General features: G+C 57.5%; 1 protein-coding gene across 2 annotated transcripts; it reads right to left on the minus strand.

Annotated features, from left to right (window-relative positions):
* Positions 1–284: 284 nt before the first annotated feature.
* AFAP1L1 (actin filament associated protein 1 like 1) lies at positions 285–22915 on the minus strand. 2 transcript variants are annotated; one of them, XM_064671732.1, is made up of 19 exons: positions 22817–22915; positions 9574–9702; positions 8968–9051; positions 8516–8613; positions 8279–8390; positions 7795–7893; positions 6897–7108; positions 6369–6548; positions 5562–5648; positions 5186–5279; positions 4922–5074; positions 4275–4486; positions 3707–3852; positions 3272–3350; positions 3039–3153; positions 2664–2828; positions 2236–2414; positions 1860–1988; positions 285–1482 (listed from the first exon to the last, which is right to left on the minus strand). In XM_064671732.1, exons 1-19 carry the CDS (start codon positions 22830–22832, stop codon positions 1459–1461), a joined length of 2313 nt encoding a protein of 770 aa, XP_064527802.1. In that variant the 5' UTR covers positions 22833–22915; the 3' UTR covers positions 285–1458. The 2 variants fall into 2 exon arrangements, with proteins under 2 accessions (XP_064527802.1, XP_064527801.1); XM_064671731.1 differs by having other exon boundaries at positions 2236–2417.
* Between the last annotated feature and the right edge of the window lie 1370 nt (positions 22916–24285).

Here is a 24285-nt window from a genome sequence, read left to right on the forward strand (position 1 = left end):
TGTCCCTGCCCATGGCAGGGGTGGAATGAGATGGTCTTCAAGGTCTCTTCCAGCCCAGATCACTCTGAGATTCTCTGGTATGCTTTCATAGGCTGTGGTAGCAGGCAGCTGAGCACAGGGTTCTGAGCTAACAGCAATCACTAATCCTGTGTACAAGATTCCCCCAACCTGCCCATCCAAGCTGCCGCAGGAGTGCTGGACTCACCCCAGACCCACCCTGGCCTGTTTCCCTGTGAGCAGGAGTAGCTTTCCTGCCATGCTCCCTCAGCCAGAGGAACCAGTGGCCAGTGCCAGTGTTTTTATTAAAAGCTGCTTACCTAGTTACTAACACAGGGCTTTGAAAGAGCGAGCTCCAGAGGTTAATTGTGGCAGTGATAGCATGAGTGGGTGATGGTCCGACTCCCTTGTTCCCAGCGCAAAAGCCTGGGCCTTTCCTTTTCATTCCTGTCCCTTGTTTCTGCCTGTGCTGAATGACCTTCTATTTCTCTGTTCTGTTCCAATCCCTCCGTTTGATAGCACTTCTGTGGTTTTGTTTTTTTTTTTTAAACTTCCCATCGCTCCATTTTGACCACATGCCTTGGCAACCTGTGTCTGACTGCGGCAGCAATAGTGTGAATGCACTGTTGGCCAGGACAGAGCCCTGCTCCCTTCCCACTCCCCTGAAAGCCACAGGACTAGGGCAGAGAGCAGGGCTGCCTCCAGCCTCAGCCCTTTGCAGCACTTCTAAGCTGTTTAGCAAGGGTGAGAGGTGTCCACTGTTAATTTGCTTTCAAATGCTGACACTTGAGCTTCCTTCATTCCCAAGGGAAGGCAGCACGCCCTCGCCTTTACTGCCTGGAAGACAAGAAGGAAATATTGGACGAAGGCACTTGGTTGAGGCACAGCAAGCTCGAGACATGAGGAACCCTGAGATGAGACCCTGCAGAGCTGGGAGCAGTGAGCAGGGTGAATGATCAGCATCTCTAAAGTGTCTGGTCCTGAGCAGCTCATGAATCCCAACACTAAGGGAGCTAAAAATCCCCAATGAGTCCGTGGTTGCTTTGGAAAGTGTTAGCCTGGACACATGCTGATCCTGATAAATCAGAGAGCCTGCTGGGCAGTGCCACCTGCCAGCTCCCAGGCTCTCCCCTCCTTCCTTATGCACCACCATGGGCACACACACCTTATGTCGAACTCCTGGCCCTGGGGCAGGCTCTCCCCAGAGATGGGTTTCCCAGTAGTATGTGACCCTGATCCACAAGGGACTCTCCCTTTCCCCACCCACCTCCCAAATCCCACTCCCGCCCTCTATTCCCTGGTTTGTAGTGTTGCCCACGAGGCAGACGGTCCACAGTGGTGGGGTCTGGGAGAATGTCTCTTCCCACCATGCCTTCCCAGCACCCTCCCAGTGTCTTGGAGAAAGGGGGCTTGTAGCTCCTCCTTGAGCTCCAGTGTCCATCAGGGGCTTGGCAGGCTGGCTTAAGTCTGCTTCTTTTCCCATTCCTGCAGAGAAAGATAAAATAAAAGCAGGGGATGAGGAGGCATTGCTGGAGAAGGAAACACAGAGCCCTTCAAAGTCATGTCTCCCTGCTGGGGGCTTTAGACCATCCCAGCATTTTCCAGTGCTGGGGTTGCTGCTGCTGCCCTGGGCATTTTAGAAGCAATGCTTTCCCAGTGCTCACCCAGCCCTGCAACCTCCCAAATTTCCCTGCAATCCGGGCCCATGCCAGCAGTGAGTGTGCTGTACTGAGTCAGCCTGCCTACAGGGGACCCTGGCAGCTTTGGGGTAGGGAGCACTCCCAGTCCTCAAAGCAAGGGGGATGGGACAAAGGCTGAGAATTCCCGTGGGGCCAGGGAGAAGAGGGAGAGTAAAGCAGGACCTTGGCCTTCCGCAGCACGTTTCCCTTGTTGGCAGGGATGATGGAGGGACTTCTCTTCCTCAGCTCAGCTGCACAGTTAACAGGGACCAAGTGCTCAGGGGGGCTCCCGTTTGGCTTGTTTGTAGCTTCCTGTGGAAAGGAGGGAGCAAGAAGAAGAAGGGTTTAAGAGACCCAGAAAGCAAGGACAACCAGATAAATAAAAAAGCACAGACTGTCATGAGGTCAAAACTGCTGTGGCCAAACCTAGCTGACACACTTCTGTCCACAATGGGACACAGCCACAGGGATATCCCCTCTTCCCCAAGTGCTGCTCCCCTGACACGCTGTTGGTAGTGGAAGTTGGAGCCGTGATAGAGAGGGAAAAAGGGATGCATACCCCATTCTCAGCCTTGGTGGTCACGGCCAGCCCCAGGGCCGGCCCTCCTGCCAGCGACTGCTTCAGCTGCTCCTTTACTTCAGTCAGCTTGAGCTCCAGGTCGACGCGGCGCTCCTCCTTCTGCCGGCACTGCTCCTCCAGTGCGGCCACTCGCTGCTCCAGCTCCTGCAGCTTTGTCCCTGCTGGGACAACGCACGCAGCTCAGTGCCTTGGCCTGGGGATGAGGCTACGGGGATGGAGAATCCACCCATCCTCCTGGATGGGGACACTAGATGGGGCTGCCAGCCCAGCAGTGTGCTGCAGCCAGCCCGGCTCACAGCCACATAGTCACCGCCAGCCCAGTGTCCCCGTGCCACCCCAGCTCTGCACCTCCCCACTGTGCCCGAGCACCTTCGAGCAGCCGCAGTGCTCGGGCGGCACCAACCTACCCGTGCTGCCCTTCATGGCTTCCCGCAGCTCTCGCTTCTCTTTCCGCAGCAACATCAGCTCGCTGCGGATCGATGCCTTCTCCTTCTCCAGTTTCTCCTTCTCTGTCAGGAATCGCCGGGCATCCTCCTCAGCCCGGTTCTTCCCATACCTGTACTGGTTGGCACCTGCATGCACAAGGGGAGCCCATAGTGAGGGCTGTGACCCCGAATGCACCAGTGCCATCCACAGTCCAGCTGAGCTGGCACGGCAAAACCCATCACCAGTGTGCTGGGGTCAGCTGGCCCCAACTTGGCTGCAGACCCCTCTGGGAAACAGCCCCCTCCCACACCAGCCAGGGCCCCCCTGGGAGGTTTGTGGGTGAGGACTCCACTCACTCGAGGCGTGCCTCTTCACTTTCACTTGTGGGTCCACCCGCCGTGACTTCTCGCTGCAGGAGGAGGCGTGGCGCTTCACCTGGGCTCCCGCTGGCCGCCCTGGCTCCTCCTCAGCCTGTGTGGAGACAGGAGGGAGAGCGTGCTGAAAGACCCATGGGGCCATCACAGCCTGGCCGAGGCTCCCTAGGACACTTTCAGCAGTGGGAGAGGGAGAGACATGAAGTCGTGCTCACCTGAACCTTCTCATACGGGACGTCATCATACACCACACGGGAGGAGTCTGGCTGGTGATCCTGGGAGGAGCTGGCCCACCTGCAGAAGGAGGGATGAGGTCTTCCTTTCCAGGATGTCCTTGCCAGCCCTTCAGGTAGCCCTTCTATCTCAGAGGGATTCCTGCATTTCTCTCCCAGCTTCATTCGTGAGCACTCTACCCTACCCTACCCATCCCATCCCAAGTCCTTCATCAGCTTTGATGAAAGACTTTCTGCTTTCCATCCTGCCCAAGGGGAAACCACCCAAGGGAAACAACCCCTGGGACATTGTGTGTCCCCAAGATGACAGCACAAACCACATTCCAGCCTGTCCTCTTTCTAGGGAGCCCACAGGGCTAAGGATCGCTATCCCCAGCCCAACACTCAGCCCCAGGCACAGCAGGAGGACAGCCTTACAGGTAGGAGTGCCTCACAGCTGTCACTATGTTGGCAATCGTCTCCACATCCACGTAGTCATAGTGCAAGGCCTCTGGTGCTGTCTTGGAGCCTGTCTCCACCAAGAGAAGACCCAGCCAGCGACCCAGGTCTTCGGAGCAGCTTGCCTGCAAGAGAGAGAAAGGGTTGGGGTGCATCCCCAGCTCCCAGACTCTTGCCCTCTCTCCTGCCTCCTGACAAAAAGCCTTGCTGTGCACGAGTCAGCCTCCACACGCAAAGAGTATGTGCAACACTTGGGAGGGTTCAAGAGAAAGCCCACAGGCATATGCAGGAATCCCAAACCCCCAGCCAGCCCCTGCAACCTGCCTGCTTCAGCCCTGCCAGCCTCCTCCCTGCTCCAGCCTGCAAGTACCTGCGTGGCTGCTCTGAGCTCACCTAAATGATACCCTGAGATTCTTTAACATACAGGACGGGGGAAAACAAGGCAGTGCTTACATGGGAGTGTTGATCATCACAAGGGATGCTCCCCCAGCTTGGCACTCCCCTCCTCACGGGCCTGGCACACCCTGCCCACCCTGCTGTCACTCACCTCCAGCGCTGTCACCTCCTGCCCGTTGCGCAGGATGCGGAAGGCGAAGGGATGTTTGGGGCCCAGCCCAGGGACCACCTCGCAGCCCCGCAGCACGATGGCGTTCACGTGGGTCCGTAGGTCGGTGCGGTCCTTGTGGAAGTAGAGGGTGTTGCCCTTGAGGCGACACCAGCGCTCCTTCCAGCACTGGTTAACCAGGACACTGAGGTAGCCTGAGAGTGGCAGGGGGAGGGAAGGGTATCAGTGCCTGCTCGGCTGGACCTCAGGCAGGCTTTAATGAGACATAGCTGCCCAGAGATTACAGCATGGCTCCCTTCTCATTCAGTCCTTCTGTGCCTCAGTTTCCCCACAGAGAACCAGCTGGGACACCCTGAGCCCAGGTGAGGTGCCAGCTCGGTACCAACAGTCCCACAAGCCTGCTCTCCGGGACATGGGTGACCACTCACCCCTTCCCCACTCACCACAGGAATTTGCACAGCAGGACTGGGCAGCATTTCACAGCCTGTGGTACTGTCACAGCCCTCCAGCAGACTGGTGACTTGTTCCTACCCCACTACCCTCTTACCCCCTACAGCCATGCGGGGGAGGATGTCACTCCCCACTCCCACCTGACCCGAGCCCCATCTTTGTCCCTGGCCCACACGAACCACAGCAGGGGATGTCCTCCTCAGTGGAGGAGGTCTGTGTGTCCTCAGCAGAAGGCTTCTTCTTGGAGAAGCTGATGATCCTGGTGATCTTTTTCCCTGCTGCTCGGCTCATCGAGCCCTTCAGGTCAGCCAAGCCGCTCTTTTTGCCTTTCCCTGGAAGGAAAGGACAGGGTAGCTGTGTGCCCCTGGTGCATGTCCTGGCCTCCCCCCTCACTGGAGAGGGTGCTCCCAGCTGTGGTGCCCCCGGCTGGGTGGGGGCTGTACCGTGCTCGCTGTGCTCCCTGCGGGCTGCCGGGGAGCTGGTGTCACCCATGGCCGCGCTGTCCGAGTCCGAGGTGTGCTTCTCCTGGGACAGCCGCTGTGGGGGGAATGGAGCAGAACCCTGTCAGCTGTGCCCCCTGTGCAGACCCCAGCAACGGCCACTGTTAGCCTTTCATCTCCCTGCACAGGGCTGAGATATCCCCAAGCCCCCTTCTTGCCCCCCTTTCCCCAGCATGGGAAGCCCCACAGAGTTGCTGTGAGAATGGGAAGTGCTCCTTGTGCAGCCCCAGGAGTTCGGGGCTCCCCCAGCCCTGTGTTCCCCAGGCTTGGCTGCAGCAGCCCCGCGAAACATCTTGGTAGGGCCCTTAGAAACCATCACCTTATCCAGGTCCATCTTGCACGGCATCACTGGGGAGGTGGGGGCTTCCATCCCGCCTGCTGCAGGGCTGCTGGCTTCCTTTATCACCTGCAGAGACAGCTCCAGCAGTCATTAAAAATGGACCCGAGAGCCAGGGCTGCCCTCCCTGGCTCAACTCCTTCACTGCCAGAGCCAGGCTGAACTGTGGGGTTAGATCCTGATCTCCACCGTACAGGGCAGAGAGCCCTGCTCAGGGTACAAGCCTGGCTTGCCTGTGGGATTGCACACACTTTGGCCCCTTCAAAACTGCAACCAGTTTTGTGGATTTTGTCAGGGATTTTGGAAATGTCAGAGGTGAGAGACTTGGGTCCCAAACCGGAGTCATTCTGCCAGCACAGGACACTTAGAGAGCCCCTTGTTTTACAGGCAGACACAGTGTGGCTTGTCCCGGCTGTGTAAAATAACCCTGTTCTCTCACATTTGGGGTAACAGTTGGATTTGTGGTGTGCTTAGAGGCTCCTTTCCCACCCGCGGCCCCCTCCCCGCAGCCCCCGCTTCCCGCCCCTGAACAAAGGCAGGAAAGGGCCACAGGGAAGAGGAGGGGGAGAGCAAACATCCCCACCCGCGGGGGCTATCAGTTCTGGAGACGCCCAGGCCCTGGGAAGCAGCTGGTCAGCCCCTCCAGCCGATAAGACACAGGAGCAAAGCCCCCTTCCCATTCCAGGGGGGCAAGACCTTTCCCAGGGAAACCCCCTCCCCACTTCAGCCAGGGAGGATGCCAAGGGGAGTCAGTGGCCCCTGGGGAGAAGCAGGGGGCAGCCGTGGTACCTTCAGCCACTCCTCAGCCTGCTCCTTGCTCTGCACAGCCAGCACCAGCGCCTCGGCCCCCGGCAGCGAGAACCGCAGCTCGTGCTTCTTGCGCCGCCCGTCCTTGGGGACGTAAATGACATTGCAGGTGCCCAGGGGCACCTCCACATGTGGCTGCCGGTCCTTGGAGCTTTTGTAGCACTAGGGGAAGCAAGGAGAACTGCTCAGCTCAGAACAGGGCTCAGCTAAAACCTGTCTGTCTGGCTGTCATGCTGGGGGTCCCTCCTGGTCCCTCACAGGTGGCGCAGATGAAGGTGGCTCAGGCTATGCAACAGCCTCAGTGGTGGAGGCCTGCAGGGTGCCTTCCCACTCCATGGTGTCCCAAAACTGTGAGCCCTCCAAGGGAACTGAGGGCAGCCCGCTGCATGTGCTGCAGGGCAGTGGCAGCCTTGGGCAAGGATCTTGGCTTGGAAAGTGCTATTTTTCTTCAGTCCAACCACTGCCATAACCCACCTAGGGGGTTTCTGTCCCCCACCAGCTCAGGCTCACCAGCAGTTTGCTGTCCCGTATGATGGTGAGTTGCTTGGCCCACTGTCCGAAGCGCTTCTTGCGCAACAGGAAAGCACAAATCCTGCAATCCTTCACCAGGTTCATGGAGGCTTCCTCTGATGGCCACTGGTGTGTCAGCTGCTGGCTCTTCCCCTCCTCCTCCTCCTCGTCATACGACTCGTAAGAGCTGCTCATGGCATCCGAGTCATTGTCTGGAAGGAAACAGGGGAGTCACCCCAAAAGGCACTCTGGGACCCTGCCTGCCAGGCACCCTCACTGCCAGGGCACTGCCAGCACACTGCCAGGGCTCCCTGCATTCGGTGGACTCCAGCACAGAGCCTGGGCTGGGTGCTAGAATAGATGGATTCCATGTCAACTTCTGGAAACAGCAGCGTTTGGCCCCAGACATCTCCATTTCCCCTTGAATCTTGGCAGGATGCTCGTGGGCCAAGCGCCAGTCCCAGGTGCGTCTACCCAGACCCCTTGGCTGGCTTATTTCTTTCAGAGGCTCAGACTTTGAAAGCCTGGATTAAACTTCTACTTGCAATGGAGTCTGACATGGGCCTTCTGCTCCACACCTCCCACGCAGGGCACGGAGGAACTGAGCTGTCCTTCCCCAACCCTCCTCTGCCATGGCAGAGGCTCCTCACGCAGGGCACAAGAGCTGCACAGGCAGGGACATCCCTCCCAGAGCTGGTGACAGACACAGCACCGATTGCATGAGCACGAGGGCTCTGGCCTGTGTGACAAACAGCACTTCACGCTCCTTGCTTTTTGCCCAGCAGTCTCTAACATGTGAGTGAGTCTTCAGCCTCAACCCCACCAGTGCTCAAGCCCCACCTCAGGGCTGCATTTGTCAAAGCTCTCCCCTCCCTGTCGAGGGCACCCAGATACCTACAGGAATTTTTTTGCTCCCCATTTATCCTGGTGACGGGGTAGTTGCTGTCTGCATCCTCGTAATAGCCATCCTCGATGGAGTTGGGGGGGCTGGAGCTGTCTGCAGAGGAAGCAGAGGGAGCTGGGGCTGTTACACTGGTTTCCCATCATCGATGCTCCAAGCAGTGAGCCTGTGAGCTGGGGCAGAGCCAAGCACACCCTCCCAGGTCATCTCAGTCCCCCGTGGGTCTGACGTCTCCCCACCACCCCATTCCCAGTGGAGCTGAAGCAAACAATTCCTTGCAATAACAGAGCAGTGGGATGGGAAGGGAGTGGGACAGGAGCGATGCTGGTGGGAGCAGTGACAATTCCTTCCCCAAGATGAGCTGTCAAGCCCACTAAGGGCTGCCTGGTTTTCCAAGGAGGCAGGCAGGTGTGGGGATGCAGTAGGCAGCTTGTGGGGCTTCCCCTACCCTCCTGCTGCCTCAGCACGGAGCAGAACTTACTGCGGGAGGTGATGTACTCAGGGGCCTTGCCGGGACCCAGGGGAAGGGCTTCCTCGTAGTAATCCTCAGGTGGGGGAGTGGTGGGCAGTGGTGGAGCAGGATCCACAGGAACCTACGGCAGAAACACCACCGGCATTATCCAGGCAGTGGAGAGGGTCATGAATCCCAGCCCTGGCCACCACCACGTCCCCATGCAGGTGAAGAGCAGACCTTGCAGGTGGGCACCCAGAGACTTACAGTTTTTGCTGTCTGGCTCCTTGACAGCTCCAGGCCAACACCATCGCTGGCATCCCCCTCCTCCTCCTGCATGTCCTGGAGGTCCTGCAGGTTACAGTCTGCCCAGGGCAAATGGAGAGGGTGAAGGGAGCAGGAGAACAGAGCTGGCCTCCCCAGCCATGCCCTCCAGGGTTCCCCAAGGCAATCACCCATGGCCTTTCACTGGGAAGGTGCTGGGAGATAGGCATCACTGGTAAACACAGCTGGTGCATGGGTTCCCTGTGGTCAGCCCCTAGACAGCTAGATGGGAGTGGGAGCAAGAGCCTGGGATGATGATGCCCACCCTGGATACAAGGATGCAGCTTTCACTCTTCTTTCCTGGAGGGAAGGGACTTCGAGAGGAACCCCAGGACCAGCACTACATCCACCCACCATGACCCCCCAGGGCATCACTCCGGGTCAGCCACACGTACCAAACTCCTCAAAGAGAGACTCCACGAAGCTGGTGCCATTGCTCAGGGATGCTGTGTTGACATACATGTAGTCCACATCCTTCCCTGGAAACAAGGGGGATGCTCTGAGCCCGGGGCAGGCAGGGTGGCCAGGGCAAGCACTGGCACCCTCCTCCCCACAAACACCAGCCCAAGGACACAGGCCACGGGCACTCCTCCAGTGCAGGCACCCAGGGAGTGGAGGAGCCCCCAGGGATGCTGCTGCTCCTCCAGGAGAACAGGAAGGGGGGAAGGCTGTGAAGCCCCACGTGCACAGTCCTCCTGGCCTTCCCGAGGAAACCCCTGTGCTCAGCAGAAGCTGTGGCAGAAAGAGCCCTGCAGAGCAGTGTTTCTGCAGGGAGCAGCCCCCCCTGCAGCCACGGCAGGGCTGATGCCAGGCCCCGCTCCTGGGGCACGGAGGAGCTGGGAAGTGAAAGCAGGGAGCAAAGTGCCCTGAGGGTGCTGAGCAGGCGCTGGGCTCATCCCCCCTTAAGAAAATTTTCCCTGCCCTGCTGGAGTTGTGGTCAGTTGTGGTCAGGACCTGCCCCTGGGAACAGCCACTGGGCACCTCAGCACAGGGACACAGACCTGCAGGTGGCTGTAACTTCTGCAGGATGGTGGAGACAGCCAGCTTCTGCTCCTGCGTGGTGGCACTCAGGTACTCATGGTCCAGCAGCTTGAGCAAGATGCTGAGCTCTGGCAGCAGCTGGTCCAGCACTGGGGAGAGCAGGAAAAAGCCCATCAACAAAGGGATATCAGGGTGCTGGCATTAAGACAAGGCGGAAGTATGACCAGGATGAGGGTTTTTCCCAGTTAAGTGCACACATGCTCTTTCCGTGCACAAGCTCTTCCACCTGCACGCAGACTCCAGGATGCAGTCTGTGAATGGAAACACCAGCTCCACAGGCTACTGGACCTCTGTCAAAGGGCTTAGCACACATTTTTTTCCATGCAGATAAAACTACACCCCTGTCTTCCTCACCATGTATCGTTGCTGCTGGTGCCCCTTTGCTGGGAGGTCACAGAGGGAAAGGAAGGAAAGGAAAGCCAGGTGACATCTCCAGAGCCAACTGGCAGTGCCACCCAGAGATGTTCTCCCCACCTCTCATCTGCTGGGGGATGTTCGTATTCCCCTGCTGTGCTCAAACCATCAGTTTTTACAAAGCAAAAGCACACTGCAGCTCAGGGTACCCATGTGGCAAGGCTCCCAAAAACACTTGGATGTTTCAATGTCAGAGCAGGGCTACAAAAAAAATTCATCACTGAAGGCAAAATTTACAGTGATGGCAGCAGCTGACCAACAGCTTTGGGAAAATATGTTGGCCAAGGATGGAAAGGATTTAACAAGGCAAGCTCTGGACTCCAAATCACTCATGAGCTCCCACACCCTCATTTCTGCACGTGCATCAACATCCTCATCCCAGGTCTTTTCCTGTACCTTATCTCCTCCAAGCAGGATAAGACAAAACTGAGCTGGATCCAAAGCCAAGCCTCTGTTCTACCCAGGATCACACACCCACACAGCTCCATTGGCCTCCAGGGCAGCTCCAGCAGGATCCAGCACCTGAGATGGCCTGAACTGGGGAGGCCAAGCCCAGGGACACGAGCAAACCTGGAGCTCTGGAGGCTACAGAGGGCAGAAAAAGGAGCTGCAGTTTCTTCCAGTGCAGGATCCCTTCTTAGCAGCAACTGAAAGTCCTCACAGCACAGCTGAGGTGGCACACAGCTGGATTTGGGTCTCCAGGGACACGAGGAGAGGCCAGGGATCACCACAGAGGCAGCTCGGATGTGCTGACTTATGGGGATGGCTTGCAGGGAGGGGAGAGCATGTGCCCCAGAAGCACAGAGCATTGGAGACACCCTGCCTGGGCTGTACCTGTCCCCACCACTCCCCTCCAGGCTCTGCCAGCAGAAGGGCCTTGGCAGAGCAGAGATGGGCAGCAGAGAGGGCTGGCATGGGGTATATTCCCCAGGGGAAGGCGAGGATGCTGTGTTGCTGATGGGATTCCCCATACTCATATAAGGAGTATGGAGCGAGTCTGGCATTGCTGCCCAAAGCAGGGACAGTGAAGTAAAACCAACTAGTGATTCAAAGGGTTTTGGCTGAAGAGGAGCCCAGCATGAATGGGTTGAGGTGGATCAGTGCCCAGCCAAGATGAGCCCCCAGGTAAGGAGACAGTATGTCCAGCCCCAAATTGTCACCTTCCCGGGATGGGAGGCAGGATGTGCCTCACAAGTCTCTTCCTGCCTCCCCAGCTTCTATCTCCACAGACCTTCTGCTTCCTCCTCCCTCCCCAGTGCCAAGCTAAACAGCAGCCTCAGCCCTTTTGGCCAGAGCAGCCTTGCCAGTGCCCATCTCCCAAGGGCAGGCCAATCCAGGACAGGTAGCCTCCCAAGCTTCAGGAGGAACAAGCAAGCCTGGGGAGCTGTAAGCATCCCCCAGACTGTGGGGAAGGAGAGGGCAACCACGAGAAGTGGGACTCCAGCTCCTTGAGCTGGAATAACATCCCACAGCTGACAGGCAGCCACAAGACCCAGGTCCTGCTGATGCTCTGCTCACTGGCCCTCTCCAGCACACACCTCCCATGGTAGGGACCTATTCTATGTGAGAGCTTTGTGCTTAATGTACAAGGGTGAGGACCCAGCTCCCATGGCCCCTGTGCAGAGGTAGGAAGGGAGGGAAAAGGGGCAGATCTTCCCTGGGAGGTTTGCAGAGTGCTGCACAGGCAGGATGGGAGCAGGCTCCTGCTCAACGATGCAGTGGTGGTCTCTAGGCTGGGTGGGACATCCTCCCCTGCAGGGCTTGGAGAGGCAGGGGACCAGTAAGGAAGCAGCTGGGATAAAAAGCAATATATCCCCTGTCCACCCAGCACCTGCAACATCTAGGGAGTCACCCATCTTCCTGCTGCCCCAGCTCAGCAGGCTCTCACCTGGCCATGAGCTCCCACAGAGGGGATGGGGGCCATGCACACTCCCTACCTTGGCTTCACACAGCACACTGAAGCCCAGCAGGGATGATCACCAGCATCTCCATTCCCACTGCACACAAAAGCCCAGGCAGGGATGTTCACCATCATCCCCATCCCCTGCCACATGTAGGACATCTGCCATCACGGCCACCAGCTCTTGTGTCAGGGCTCTGGGCCAGCCGGGGGCAGAAGGGCAGGCGGGTTTCTATTAATAGTCTCAAAGCAGGCTGTGAGGGGGGTGAGGAGACCCCACAGCACACAGGAGCCGAGGGTGCCCGATAAGCCAGGCCTGTGGCCCGGCATGGCAGGGGGGTGAGCTCACCAGCACTGCTCTGAGCTCCACACTGAGCCGGGCACACGCAGCACAGCAGGCGTGGAGTGAGCTCTGAAGGCGCCTTTGTTTCCCCCCAGCTGAGCTGTCCCCTCCGTCTCCCTTGTTAAACATCCTCCAAAATACAAGGGGGAGGGAGGGGGCAGTCAAAGAGGCCTGTGATCCCAGGAGGGCACACAGCCTGCTGAGCCGAGCCTCTGCCTGGGGGAGTGGAGGGAGGGAAGGAATTAATTTCCTATGCTCTTTAGGCTTCCACTCTAAAGAAGGTCAAGGGGGTGCCTGCAGGAAGCAAGGGGAGATTGCTCCAGGGGTGCAGCAGTGGATGATGTGACTAACCCAAGCCTGGCAAGCAAGGACCAGAACATCATTCCTGCAATAGCTGGTGGGAGTGAGCACAGACCCTGCACAAATGGCATCTGAGCCCACGCCACAGCGGGCAGGGGACCTGGATCCTGAGCTGAGAGTGGGCGCTGGTGTCAGTGCACAACTCTGGCCTTGGGGGCTCTGAGCGTGGGGACAGAGGTGGCAGCGGGACATCAAAGGGCTCCTGGAGGAGGAGGCGGTCGGATACCCGATCAGCCACAGGCGCTGAGCAGGTGACACGGCCGAAAAGGGACCTCGTGTCCCCCGCCCCCTGAGCCTGGGGACACCTCCGGCCCCGCGCCTGCCTCTGGTGCTGACAAATGGCTCCCACCTGCTGCTTTCTGCTGGGGTTTCTTTTCAGCTGAAATCATGTGGGATCACACCGCTTCTCTGCACTCAGGCTTTGGACATAGCCATGTCAGGATGTCTCCTGGAGGAGCCTGCCCTCCCAGAAACCCAATCCTCTCCACGTTTGCAGCCTGTCCCACTGCCAGAACGGGGAGATGCCCATGAGATCTCTGAGCCTGGGAAGGCCAGGAGCCATGGCAGCAGATGGCTTTAACATCAGCTAAGAGGGCTGGATGGGCTGGGGGGACCCAGGGCAGCTTTGCTGGGACAGGGTGAGCCAGGGGACCAGCACTAGGACACTGCTTCCATTTAGGACAATGGGACACTATTTCCTCTGCTGCTAAATCCTGCCCTAGAAGCAGCACCAAGCACAGTGCTGGCAGAGGAGCTGCATCCCGTCCATCATCCCACCACCTCTCTCCACCCTGCACCCAGGTCAGCTCTATTTTTAGACTCCACAAGTGCTCCCCCTCCTCAGGGACCTGTTTTCACAGCACAGAGATAAGGGTTTGGACATAGCCTGCAGCTGCAGAGCCTGTCACCCCCTCCCTGGCCTCTGCTCCATCACAGAAGCAAAAATTAGGTCTTGGTCCAGCAACCTGCAGAGAGGAGGAAGAGGAAGAGGAGGAAGAGTCTCCAGCCAAGCCAAAGCAGGAGTTTCCTGGTGTACAGACTCAGCTTTTGCAGGGGGAGAGATAAGACAATCACATGGAATTTTCATCCCAAGAAAAGCCAGTCTGCAGCCTGAGAAAACCCCGGGGAGGGGAGATGCTGGAGGAGATGCTGAATCACACCACTGTAATGCAGTGGGAGGTGCACAGGGACCTGCTCCTGGCCAGGCTTCCTCCCACACCAGGTGATGGCTGGGGTTGAGGAGGCCTGGGGGGAAATCGGATGCTGGGAGTAACAGCCATTGTTTGTAGCTAAAATAAAAACCAAGCACAAATAAATCCTTCCTGTTGGCATAGGCAGGGCCCTGGGACGCTCTGCCTGCCTGCACAGGGCTCCTTACAGCTGCCACCAGCAGTAAACAAATGTTTATAGCTCCTGGGATGCCATAAATAGGTGGGGTGTGGGCTGAGGAAGGGTCTGTCCCAGCACCCACTGACGCCCCAGGAAGAGCCCTGCAGGAGGTCCCTGTGGGACAAACAGACCCAGCGCTGCCAAAGGAGCTGTTTGTAGCACACAAACCACGCTGACCTCTCCAAGGGCTGATGTTGAGTCACCTGCAAGAGACACCCAATGCCAGGACACGCCTCCATGTCTCACTGCCTGCCCCAGCACGGGCATCACCAGGGGGGTGTTGCCCAAAGTGGGTGCTGACAGCCCCCTCCAGCCCCAACGTGCAACTTCCCATCCCTGCAGAACCAGCTGTCCTCTACTGCTGCTCTCTGAGGAAGCCCATGGCCTCCTGAGCATTTTGCTGAGCTCTCAGGGCACTTCCTGTTCCCATTCCCATTCCCAAGGAGGTTTTCTTTCCAACAGGGAGGAGGCAGGTGCACAGCCAGCGAGGAAGTGCCTTGGTGGGGGCGTCATGGTGCTCCCAGAATTGTTCCTTTGTGCAGGAGACAGGAGGACAGAGCACTGCCTGCACCCTTCCTGTGGCCACTGCTCCTCTGGTGTGTACAGGAGTGCCCTGCCTAGTGGGCAGAAGAGGGGCAGCATTCAGCCCCTGGAGATGGCAGGGCTGAGCAGGGCACCCTCACCATCCATCTCTGCTTCCCTGCCAGCCATCACCTGCTGGGTGTGGGGCAGACTGGGATGGGCTGCTGGGGCCAGGAACAGCAGCCTGGAAAGTACCTCCTCCTCCCAGTCTGTGCTGCTATGGAACAACTTGGCCGGAGGGGTTTTAGGGAAAAGCCAACCATTAATGATCACACTTGAGCTCTGGCAACATCCTGTAACAGTGGAAGATTTGCTCAGGGGCCACTCTGTGCACATGAATCATCTCCTCCCTGGAAACAAGGGCCCCTTGAGTGGGGCGGATGGGGGGAGTGCCTCCGACTCGGCATCCGACAATGTCAGCATGAGCTGAGCACTTGGGACTGGCTCCTGCAAGGCCAGGAGCCCTCCACCCTCCCTGGCTCTCCAACTGCCCCAGCTGGTGCCTCTTCCCACCCCTTGCTGTGATAACTCCCTGGATTCTGACAGCCATCCCTGCTCCCCCAGCAGGTCTCAGCTTGGGTGCCACAGCATCCCTGAGCATTGTGGAGCACAAGGCAAGCTCAAATTTTGTTCCCCAAACTCTCAGCACCTCCTTGCTGCCTCCCCACTCCCTTCCCTGCCATGGGTGGGGGACCCCCCACACCCCCCCAGGCTGCAGCAGGCAACACACATCTCCTGGGGACCTCGTCATCGTGACCTCACAGTAACTCATACCCTTAGCTGATAACCTTGGAAAATCAGTCCTGGGAGATGAACATGAAACCTGCTTGCTCGAGGGGGCAGAAGGTCTCCTGCCAGCTCTGCCTCCCTGTGCAATTGCGTGCTGGATTCTCTCCTTACACAGGGTTTTCAGGGCCCCTCCATCCCACTCTAGTCCTGGGAGAGGGGTGGATGAGCAACCAGAGAGGTTAGACAGCACAAGGGGTGGCCTGGCTGTGCCTCCAGAGCCTCCTTCATTGGTGGCCCCATCTGCTCCAGATGCACTCCTCAGCACTGACAGCAGCTTGGGGGGTATTCCTTTCCCAGCACAGCTCCAGTGGCACCAGTTTAGTTGCTTTCAGCAGTCCCAGTGCCTTTGCCAGCAGCAGCTCACCTCCCCAGTATAAATAGCCATGCACAAACCCTTATCTCATGGCCTCGCTCCAGCTGCTTGCTCACCCCAGCAGAGACCAGACGAGCAGCAAGTCCAGCCCGGACCAAGTGGCAGAGCTGCCCTCTCAGCCAGGCTCTTCCCAAGCCCTTCTGCTTCCCTGGCCCTCTGTGCAGAGGGGTTTCTCAGATTCCTCACCACCTCCCAAAAGAGGGAGAAGAGCAAGGAGAGCTGTGGCTCTGCCCAGAGCACCCAGCCAGGCACAAGGGAATTGGATACAGAAGGAAGACTTCAAACATCCCCATTTGAGTGCACTTTTTCCTGGAGTAGAGACAGTTTCACACCCTCCAGAGTCTTAAACTAGGAAACAGGAGTCCTGAATAGAGGGAAATGTAATTACAGGCTGACAGAGCTTGCAAAGGGCAAAGATTATCACCTGCATTCATGCCCCTGCCAGCTCACACACTGCAGGAACCATCACTCACTCTGTGGGGCCCGACAAGCCTCTTCTCTATGTAACTGGATTAATGAAGAGACTGAAAAACAAGGGGATCCTGGCAGTTCCCTTCCCACCCAGCCCAGCAGCACACCCCTTGCAGGATGTCCCAAGGGGAGGGTTGTGGACTGCAACTGGACCCCCAGGATGAGTCCAGGCTCTCCTGGTGATGCCCACACTCAGAGCATGGCTGTGAGAGGAAAATCTCCCCCTCAGCAGCAGCACCTCACCCTGCACACTCCACTTGGCACCCCAGTCCTTGGGCAGTGACTCACCAGCACAGCCGTGGGATGTCAGAGGGACTGAGGCTCTCTGCATGGAATCGCTGCTGGGAGAAATCCTTGTTGGGCTGCAGTGTATGTCCTTCCTCACAGTTGCTTCACAAGTGGTGCAGGTAATAATTAACAGGCTGATTAAATTACCCACAAGCATCTCCTGAAACCCAGGCAGGTAATGACCCCCAGTGCCCTGTGCTGTAGCAGGACCCCTTCTCCAGGGGCTGTTCCCCCAGCTTGTCAGCCGTTTCTCTGCCTCCTGGAGAAGTCAGTGGCTGTTTGCTTTAGCTCACCAAAAGCAAACTTTATCCCACTGACCCGAAGAGGCTGCAGCTGCCCCCACCCCAGGGGAGGAGTGGGTGGTTTCTGGGTGGCCCCCTTCTTACTGCTGAGCACTGCAAGACGTTGAGCAAATAAAAGCACCAAGTGAGATATCTTGGAGTGACCCTGCTGTGTCCATAGGCAGGGCACGGGCAGCTTCCTCCCTCTGCCTGCTCTGCCCCAGACCCCTGAGCCCTGGGGGGCTCCCAACCCCAGGTACAAGCTGTTTCTAGCCACAGCTCAACACAATCAGCTGTGCAAATTCACATAGACCAGATTCAGTACCTCCAGACTACCTTTCAAAACTCGGTGCCAGGCTCAGCAGGCACATGGCAGGACGCTCACCCAGCCAGCCTGGGAGCAGACCTCGGAGGCTCCTGGCTGGAAAACACATTTAAATAATGAATGAAAAAGAAAGGTTTGAGATGCCCTTTAAAGGAATAGTCAGGCAGGGGCAAGACCTGCTGAGTAATGTATAAAAAACAAGCTTCAGGCAAAGGAGAGATGTTAGGATTACTCAGAACCCAGAATAAACTGTGTTTTCTCCAACCAAAATTTTGGTGTCGGCCTTTTCCAAACAAACTCCGCAGTGCAAGGAGCAGCAGGTTGGCCTGGGCTCCCCTCCAACACTGGGAGAGGCCCTGGGACGGGTGCCACAACCATTTGCCCACCCCCCTGACCATCCTCCATAGCAGGCAGAGGACTGGGAAGCCTCCCTGGGTCACACCTTCTTGCCTGTGGCTGTCTCAGAGCTGTGGGGACCTCACCTCTGTGTAGTCCTTGGTCTCCACCAAACCTGAGCCTCCAGGACAGCTGGAATTACAGCTGGTTGTAGGCATCGTGGTGGGAAACCCTGTGACTCAGCACCCTGGGGCTGATGCCGGCATGTCCTTCCCACTGCCCTGCACCCAGGCAGGTATGGCCATGCCACTACCCAGGGCCAGATCCAGCCCCCATATCTCCAAAATGGGCACCTCAGCCCCTCTGGTGACGATGGAAAGATTTCTGCATCCCAAAAGACACCTCTTTGTGTCCCATACATCCCTCTTCCCCAAAGCCAAGATCCAAAATGCCTCGGATGCAATACCCGACCTGTGGGAGTGAGACACAGGAAGGCCAACAGGGCTGACACATCTTCCTAGGAGGAAGAGTCGCATGAGGAGGTTGTGGCTGGACCCTCAGAAGGAGAGGAGGGTCCAGGACCCTCACCAAGCAGCTTGATGGGCAGGCCAGGTGTGGGATTTGCAGAAAGGAGCTGGTGGATCAATCATCATCCACCTCCACTTTCCCAAATGCTTTCAACAGCATTGCATGATATGGACACTTATTTTCAGAGGTGGTGGGAGGAGAAACCATAGACTTCCTGTGGGGGAAATATCTCTGGGGACCTGGGAGGAGGAAGATATACGTCCAGCACTCAGCCCCCGATGTTGGCATCCCTGCCCTGACCTCAAAAATGCCCAGAAGTTCTGGAGCTGTGCTGGGCACGAGTCCTCCCTGCATGGCATGGGGATTGGGACCCTCTCAGTGGCCACCTCAGCCCTGTCCCAATGTTCCCAGGCAGGGGCAGGCAGGGCACAGCAGAGGGTGTCACTGTTTGGGGGCCAGGGCCGTGCTGCTCCGGAGGACCCTCAGAGAGCAGGATAAGCGTATTTTCTCAGCCGAGAACAGCCCTTCCGTTTCCTTCCCTTGCCAAGCTCCGCCGGGAGCATCAGGTGCAGCAGCAAGGCCACCATCCGACAGCACTTCCTACCCGCTTAACCCCTGCGGGGCAGGGCTGGAGGGGCAGGAAAGCCGGTTTATCCCGGCGGGAATGCTGACGAGCTTGAGCACAGGGGAAAGTGAGACTGACTGCTCTGGTCGTTGCCGATGGCTCCACCAGTGCTGGGACTGGTTCACCCATACCTGTTTGTAACTCCAGGACACACAGCCAGCTATCAAACCTGTTGCTACATAACTTCTGTTCCTGACTCTGTCCTTCACAACCTTGGATTCCCAAAGTGTTTCCCAAAACTTTGGACCACATAAAATGGGCACTTGAATACACCGGACAAGGAGCCAAAATGGGGCTGTTCCCCTCTCACAAAGTTGGGTGGGTTTAATGTTCAAAAAACCCCAGAAGAAAGCCAAAGCCATTCTTCAAACTGCTCCTTTCACATCTCCTACTAATTGCCAGTGATCAGAGCATACCAGCGTTGCCCAGAGCTCCCCCTTATCACTTCCAGGATCACATGCACATGAAACCCACTTCAAAAAAAAAAAAAAAAAGTATTTTGAGCATGGAAACCCCTTGCAGCAAAGCTCTGTTTTTGTTCCAAACTGTTACGAAATGTCAGTGTTTTCCCTTGCCTGCCAAAGAGCCGGCTTTGATGCGATGGGAGGCATATCAGCAGCAGAAAGGGAAGGGGCTGCAGCAGCCATGCCGTGGGGGGAGGCCCAAAGAGGTTATTTTCATCCTTTCCCACTGCAGAGGCTGCAGATCGTCAACCCAGCATCCACACAGGGACCTGAGCTCCCCAAATGCCACTGCTTTTAGTGCCTTAGGGTGATGACAGGCTGCTGCTGGCTGCCAGGGTGCCCTCCCTGCTCTCTTCACCTCGTGGGTGCCCTGGCAGGGGTGCCAGCTCCTTGTTTGTGCAGAGCTGGCAGAGACTATGCTGAGCTCCTTGGGAGATTTCCAACACAATTGTCCTGCTGCTGCCCTGAAAGAGTGATATTTAATAGATATTTTACAGGATGGAGAGTTACGCCATCAATTTTAAGGTTCCTTATATGCAGGAGATGTGTGTTCCTCAGGAGAGAGCTTTAGCTGTGCCAGACTAGGTAGTAGGGAAGGGTTAAGGGGTTAGGACATAAGTCTGGGATGCCAGAAACCACTTCAAGCCTCCACTCTGCTGTTATCTTCTGTCCCCAGCAAGTTATTTGGCTGCTGAAAAACAGGCACATCTTGGGTCAAACCCTGTGTTCTCTCTCTGTCCTCCTCTGAGAAGGCTTCCCACTGTTTGGGATGAGACAACTTCTTCAAAACCTTAAACAAAGTTTTCCTGGGCAGGGATAAGAACCTCCTGCCAGCTGCAGGCACATCGGAGCTCAGTTCTGCTCCGTAGCAAAGGGCACGTCAGCCTCGCAGCTCAGCACATTTGCTCCGGAAAACAGCATTTCCAGGTCAAGAGCAAACGCGGGAAAGAGGCAGGTTTTCCAGACAGCCCAGGCAGATAGGACAGTCCCCAGGGCTCCTGGATGGAGGACACTACTCCCTCAGCAGCCTCCTTCCCCTCTCCAGCAGCTCCTCTGCAGCAGGCGCCCGTGCAGGGCAGGCAGGTCTGTGCCCCTCCAGAGCAGCCAGGTTGGCTTCAGCAGGGATCCAGTACCTCCAGCGAGACCTATTTCCTGGTTAAACCAAGGCTGCACAAAGGATACTGGAAGAACCAGAGGGGCAAACAACTCCAGCGCTTCCCAGTTCCACTCGCATCAGCATCCCCGGGGCCACCCTCCCACCCCACTTCGCCCAGCACTAAGGGGAAGGGGCAGCCCGAGGGGGGCTCAGCCCCTTCCCCACGCGCTGCCAGGCTATAAACAGGCGGTGGCCCCGGGCAGCTGAGTTTCCAGCGGAAGGAATGGCTGCAATGCGGAGGAGAGCTCGGCACTTGCCTGGCTCGCTAACAGCTGGCCCGGTCAGTGTTTCTCACCCACTCCGCTCCCCTTCCACCGGCGCGGGGCCGGCGGGATTCCTGCTGCCAGCTTGAGGAGGCAGGTCAGGAATGATCCGGGCTCCCTCCCACCAGTCCTGCAACCTCCCCATTCCTGTGGGCAAGCTGGAGCCAAGTTTATCCCTGACACATCTCCACCGGCTTTGCTGGATTTAGACCCCAGATAAGTTTGGTGCAGGACCTAAATTCTGGTGGCACAAAAGGTCATGGAAGAGGCACTAATGAGGAGAAGCCATGTGTGAGCACAAGCCTGTTAGAGCAGAGGCTCTGGCACAGATTACCTCCCAAATCACACACTGTGAGCTGTGTTCTCCATCAGCACAACCTGAAACAACTCCCCCAACAGCCCACAGCACCATTTCCCCCAGTTAGCCACTGGTGTAGAGCTGAGCCTTGCATTGGGTGCTGCCCAGCCTGCTGGGGAAGGCAGCAGGCTCAGCTGGCACATGGAAAGTACTGAAGAAGCTGGCAGATCATAAAGTCAAGATACACCAACCAGAAGCTGGCAGATCATAAAGTCAGGATACCAGGGCCTGAGCAGAGTTCCAGGTGAAGAAAGGGGCTGCCAGACAGCTGGGAATGGAGCACAGAGCTCCTGCCCACCACCAGACTCACCACCCTTTGTACTAGGAAAGGAAGCCTGGAGAGAACCCTCTGCTTTCCCTCCATATGTCACAGCCCACCAGAGGGATCCAGTGGCTCTGGATGACAAGCAGGAGGGTCTGGAGGAGGTTTACATTAGCAAAGAGCCATCCAGGTGCCAACAGCAATTCATCACAAGCACTCAAAACAAAGCAGGCAGGCGCTGCTGCTGCTACCATACCAGGCACCAGTGAGGGGGATGAAACAGCAGAGAGGCTGTTCCTGGCAAGGCCAACCTGTGGAGAGGCCAAACCATGCCCAGACATCATGCTTCCACAGTATGCTGGGCATCTTTTGCCACGAGGTCCCAAGATTGATTTTTGGGGTGGACTGTGATGCAAGTGGGGTAACCTCCCATCAGCTTGCACAGCAGGAGAATAGGGAAGCCAAGACCCTCTGCTCTCCCATTGGTGATGTACTCTGGGACCCTGCACCCCTGCACCTCTGGCATCACATGTCATTTGACAACACTCCTCCTGCAACAGCACCCTCCTTCAGAGCTGGCAAAGGCACCCAGGCTGGCAGGCAGGGCGAGCTGCAACCACAGGGGAAGGTGGAGGAAGGCTGTCCCTGTCACCAGCCCTGTCCCCTCCCAGGCTGCAGGGCACTGACACTGCTCTCCGAGCACCATGAGCTGTGTTTCCACAAGTCTCACACTCCTCATAACTGTGTTTCCACTGCGGAAACGCCACCCCATCCTTTTACATCGGGAAGGGGAACTCTTGACCCTTGGGTCTCTCTGGTGCTGACCCACAGCTGCAGACACAGCAGTGCCTGAACTCCCCTGGGATTTCAGCGTGGTCCCAGCCTGCAGAGCCAGATTGAGGCCCCTGGCCTCCCTGTTATCGTTTTTGGCTGGTGCTTCCGTAGCACCTCCAAGGACAGGTCAAGGGCCAGGACCCCCACACTACATCATGTCACCACCTGCTCCTCCTCTGCAGCCCCAGGCCCCTGCTCAGCGGCAGCAAACAGCAAGCCCCCTGAAAGTTTTCCTCCGCTCCCTGCAGGGACCTGCCAGCCCTAGCAGAAAGCCAGGACCTTCTCTACAAAGTTGGCCCAAAGCCCCTGGCAGGTTTATACATATCCCAGATCAAAGCCTAACAGCTACGTGAGCCCGATGCCACAAGCTGCAGGCAGGAATCACACACATGTGGGAACGCAGCCACTTCCCAACAGGGTGGGGATCAGGCCTTCCGTGGCTTTATGAGACCACTGGTATCTTCCCCAGATAAGGAAACCCTCTAAATCTGATCAGCTCTATCTCAAAATGTCACCTCCCTTTCTACGACCACAATTTCCCCCTTTCTACGACCACAATTTCCCCTAACAAGTGCTTACACCCTATAGACTTCCTTGCAGGCTGATGGCTTTTTACCCATCTGACCAGTAAAGGGAAACTGGCACCAGTTTGTGCCCCAACTGGCTCTGCCGCAGGACTGGTAAGGGGTAAAGGCACCCTGGGAGCAGGGTCCCACATGGAGCCGGTGAGACGCACCCGCTTGGTTGGGATGGGATGCCTGGAACTGGGATGGGAAACCCTTCTCTCCTCCGCGCCGTGCTCCCGGGAAAGGGGATGCTCGTCCCGTCCCTTCCCTTCTCGTCCCGTCCCGTCCCCTCTTACCACTGAGCCGGTCCATGGTCCCGGAGCCGCGGGCAGCACCGGCCGCCCCGGGAGGCGCGGGCGGGCGAGTGTCACGGGCAGCAGCCGCCCGGCGGGGCCGGGTCTCGGTTCGGAGCGGCCAATCCCTTCGTCCGCCCCTCCCTCGGTGCACGGCAGCGCCGAGCACCGGCACGGCCCGGCACGGCACCGGGACACAGCCCGGGGGGGGTTCCCCGCCGGCAGCACGGGCGGAAGGGTTGTCCCCAGAGACGGGGACCCTCCGTGTGCAGCCCTGCAGCGCCCACCTCCCACGACCCCCCTTGCGCGGCTGGGGGTGTCCCGGGTCCCCTCATCCCTACATCCCCACCAGGTGCTGCCGCACACCGGGCGCTGATCATCCCCCGCAGCACCCAGAGACCCCCTGGGAAGGGCGGGGTCTAGAGTGGGGCACCTTCACCTGCCCGCGGGGGTTGTTGGGTTGGGCAACTTCGGTTTGGGGAAAAAATACCCAAACACACATGCTGTGAGCAAACACAGCTACCTCAAAACCCCTTCCATATCTGCTCCTTCCTGGTGCCCCTCATGTGCCCGGCATCTGCCGGGCCACGGTGCTCCTGCCACTGTCACTGTCCCTCTCCCCTCAAGGGAGATCTGGGCTCGGGAGACTTGTGGGGTGTGTGAGAGAGTGCCTCACGTATGGCAGCAAGGACAGCGTCTCCTGGCACCCCTCTGGGGACAGCAGGTTGTGACAGAAATATGTAAATCACACATACCCTGTTATCGCTTGGGAAAGCAATAATTGAAATATTAGATGGGCATTAGCAACTGGCCTCAATAAATTCCCCATTTGGGGCACGCTCAGCCCAGGACTGCTGTGAGGCAGCAGCCTCTCTCACCTCTCCATGGCTGGCTGGGAGCCAGCTCCTGCCCAGACACTGCTCCCTGCCTGGACGGTGTTTGTTGGTCCCTCCTGTCTGGATCAAGCCCTGATTTTCTCTCATAACATGGGGTCATCTGTGGTCAGAGGTGCTCATAAGCCAGGGCTGCCAACACCAGCAGGCTCGGGCTGCTTTGTGGCTGGGAATTGCAGAGCAGCCAAATGAGAGGATGGGCTCAGGCAGGAATTGCTTCCAGGGCAGGTGCTGACACCTGGGTACCTTCTGCACAGCCCATGAGCGACCCATGAGGTTTGCTGCCCCAGAATGGTATGAGCCAGAGAGGCTGCCTTGGCTCTGAGAGGGAGCACCGTGTCCTGCCTCAGTTTTCCCACCTTTGCCATGCAGGAGAACAGTTAGTTACTGTCCATAAAATTATTTGAAAATGAAAAGACTCCTGCTGTTCTGTTATTATTGTTATTAATAATATCCTCCAGGCTTTATCACTGAAACTGCTGCTGGAGATGGAAGTTTCCTGTAGCCACAAACAGTTAAGCTTGATTTAGGGAGCCCTAGTTTATATAAGTAAAACAATATTATAAATAAAATTGGTTC

This window comes from Pseudopipra pipra, chromosome 15, assembly GCF_036250125.1.
Source record: "Pseudopipra pipra isolate bDixPip1 chromosome 15, bDixPip1.hap1, whole genome shotgun sequence".
NCBI classification, from domain to species: domain Eukaryota; kingdom Metazoa; phylum Chordata; class Aves; order Passeriformes; family Pipridae; genus Pseudopipra; species Pseudopipra pipra.

Excerpts from the sequence above, each read along its gene's own strand:
- AFAP1L1 (XM_064671731.1), bottom strand. Across the intron at positions 3,154-3,271 it reads TCCCGTATGAGAAGGTTCAG|GCTGAGGAGGAGCCAGGGCG; the intron begins GTGAGCACGACT and ends GTCTCCACACAG. Across the intron at positions 1,989-2,235 it reads CCACCAAGGCTGAGAATGGG|GAAGCTACAAACAAGCCAAA; the intron begins GTATGCATCCCT and ends TCCTTTCCACAG.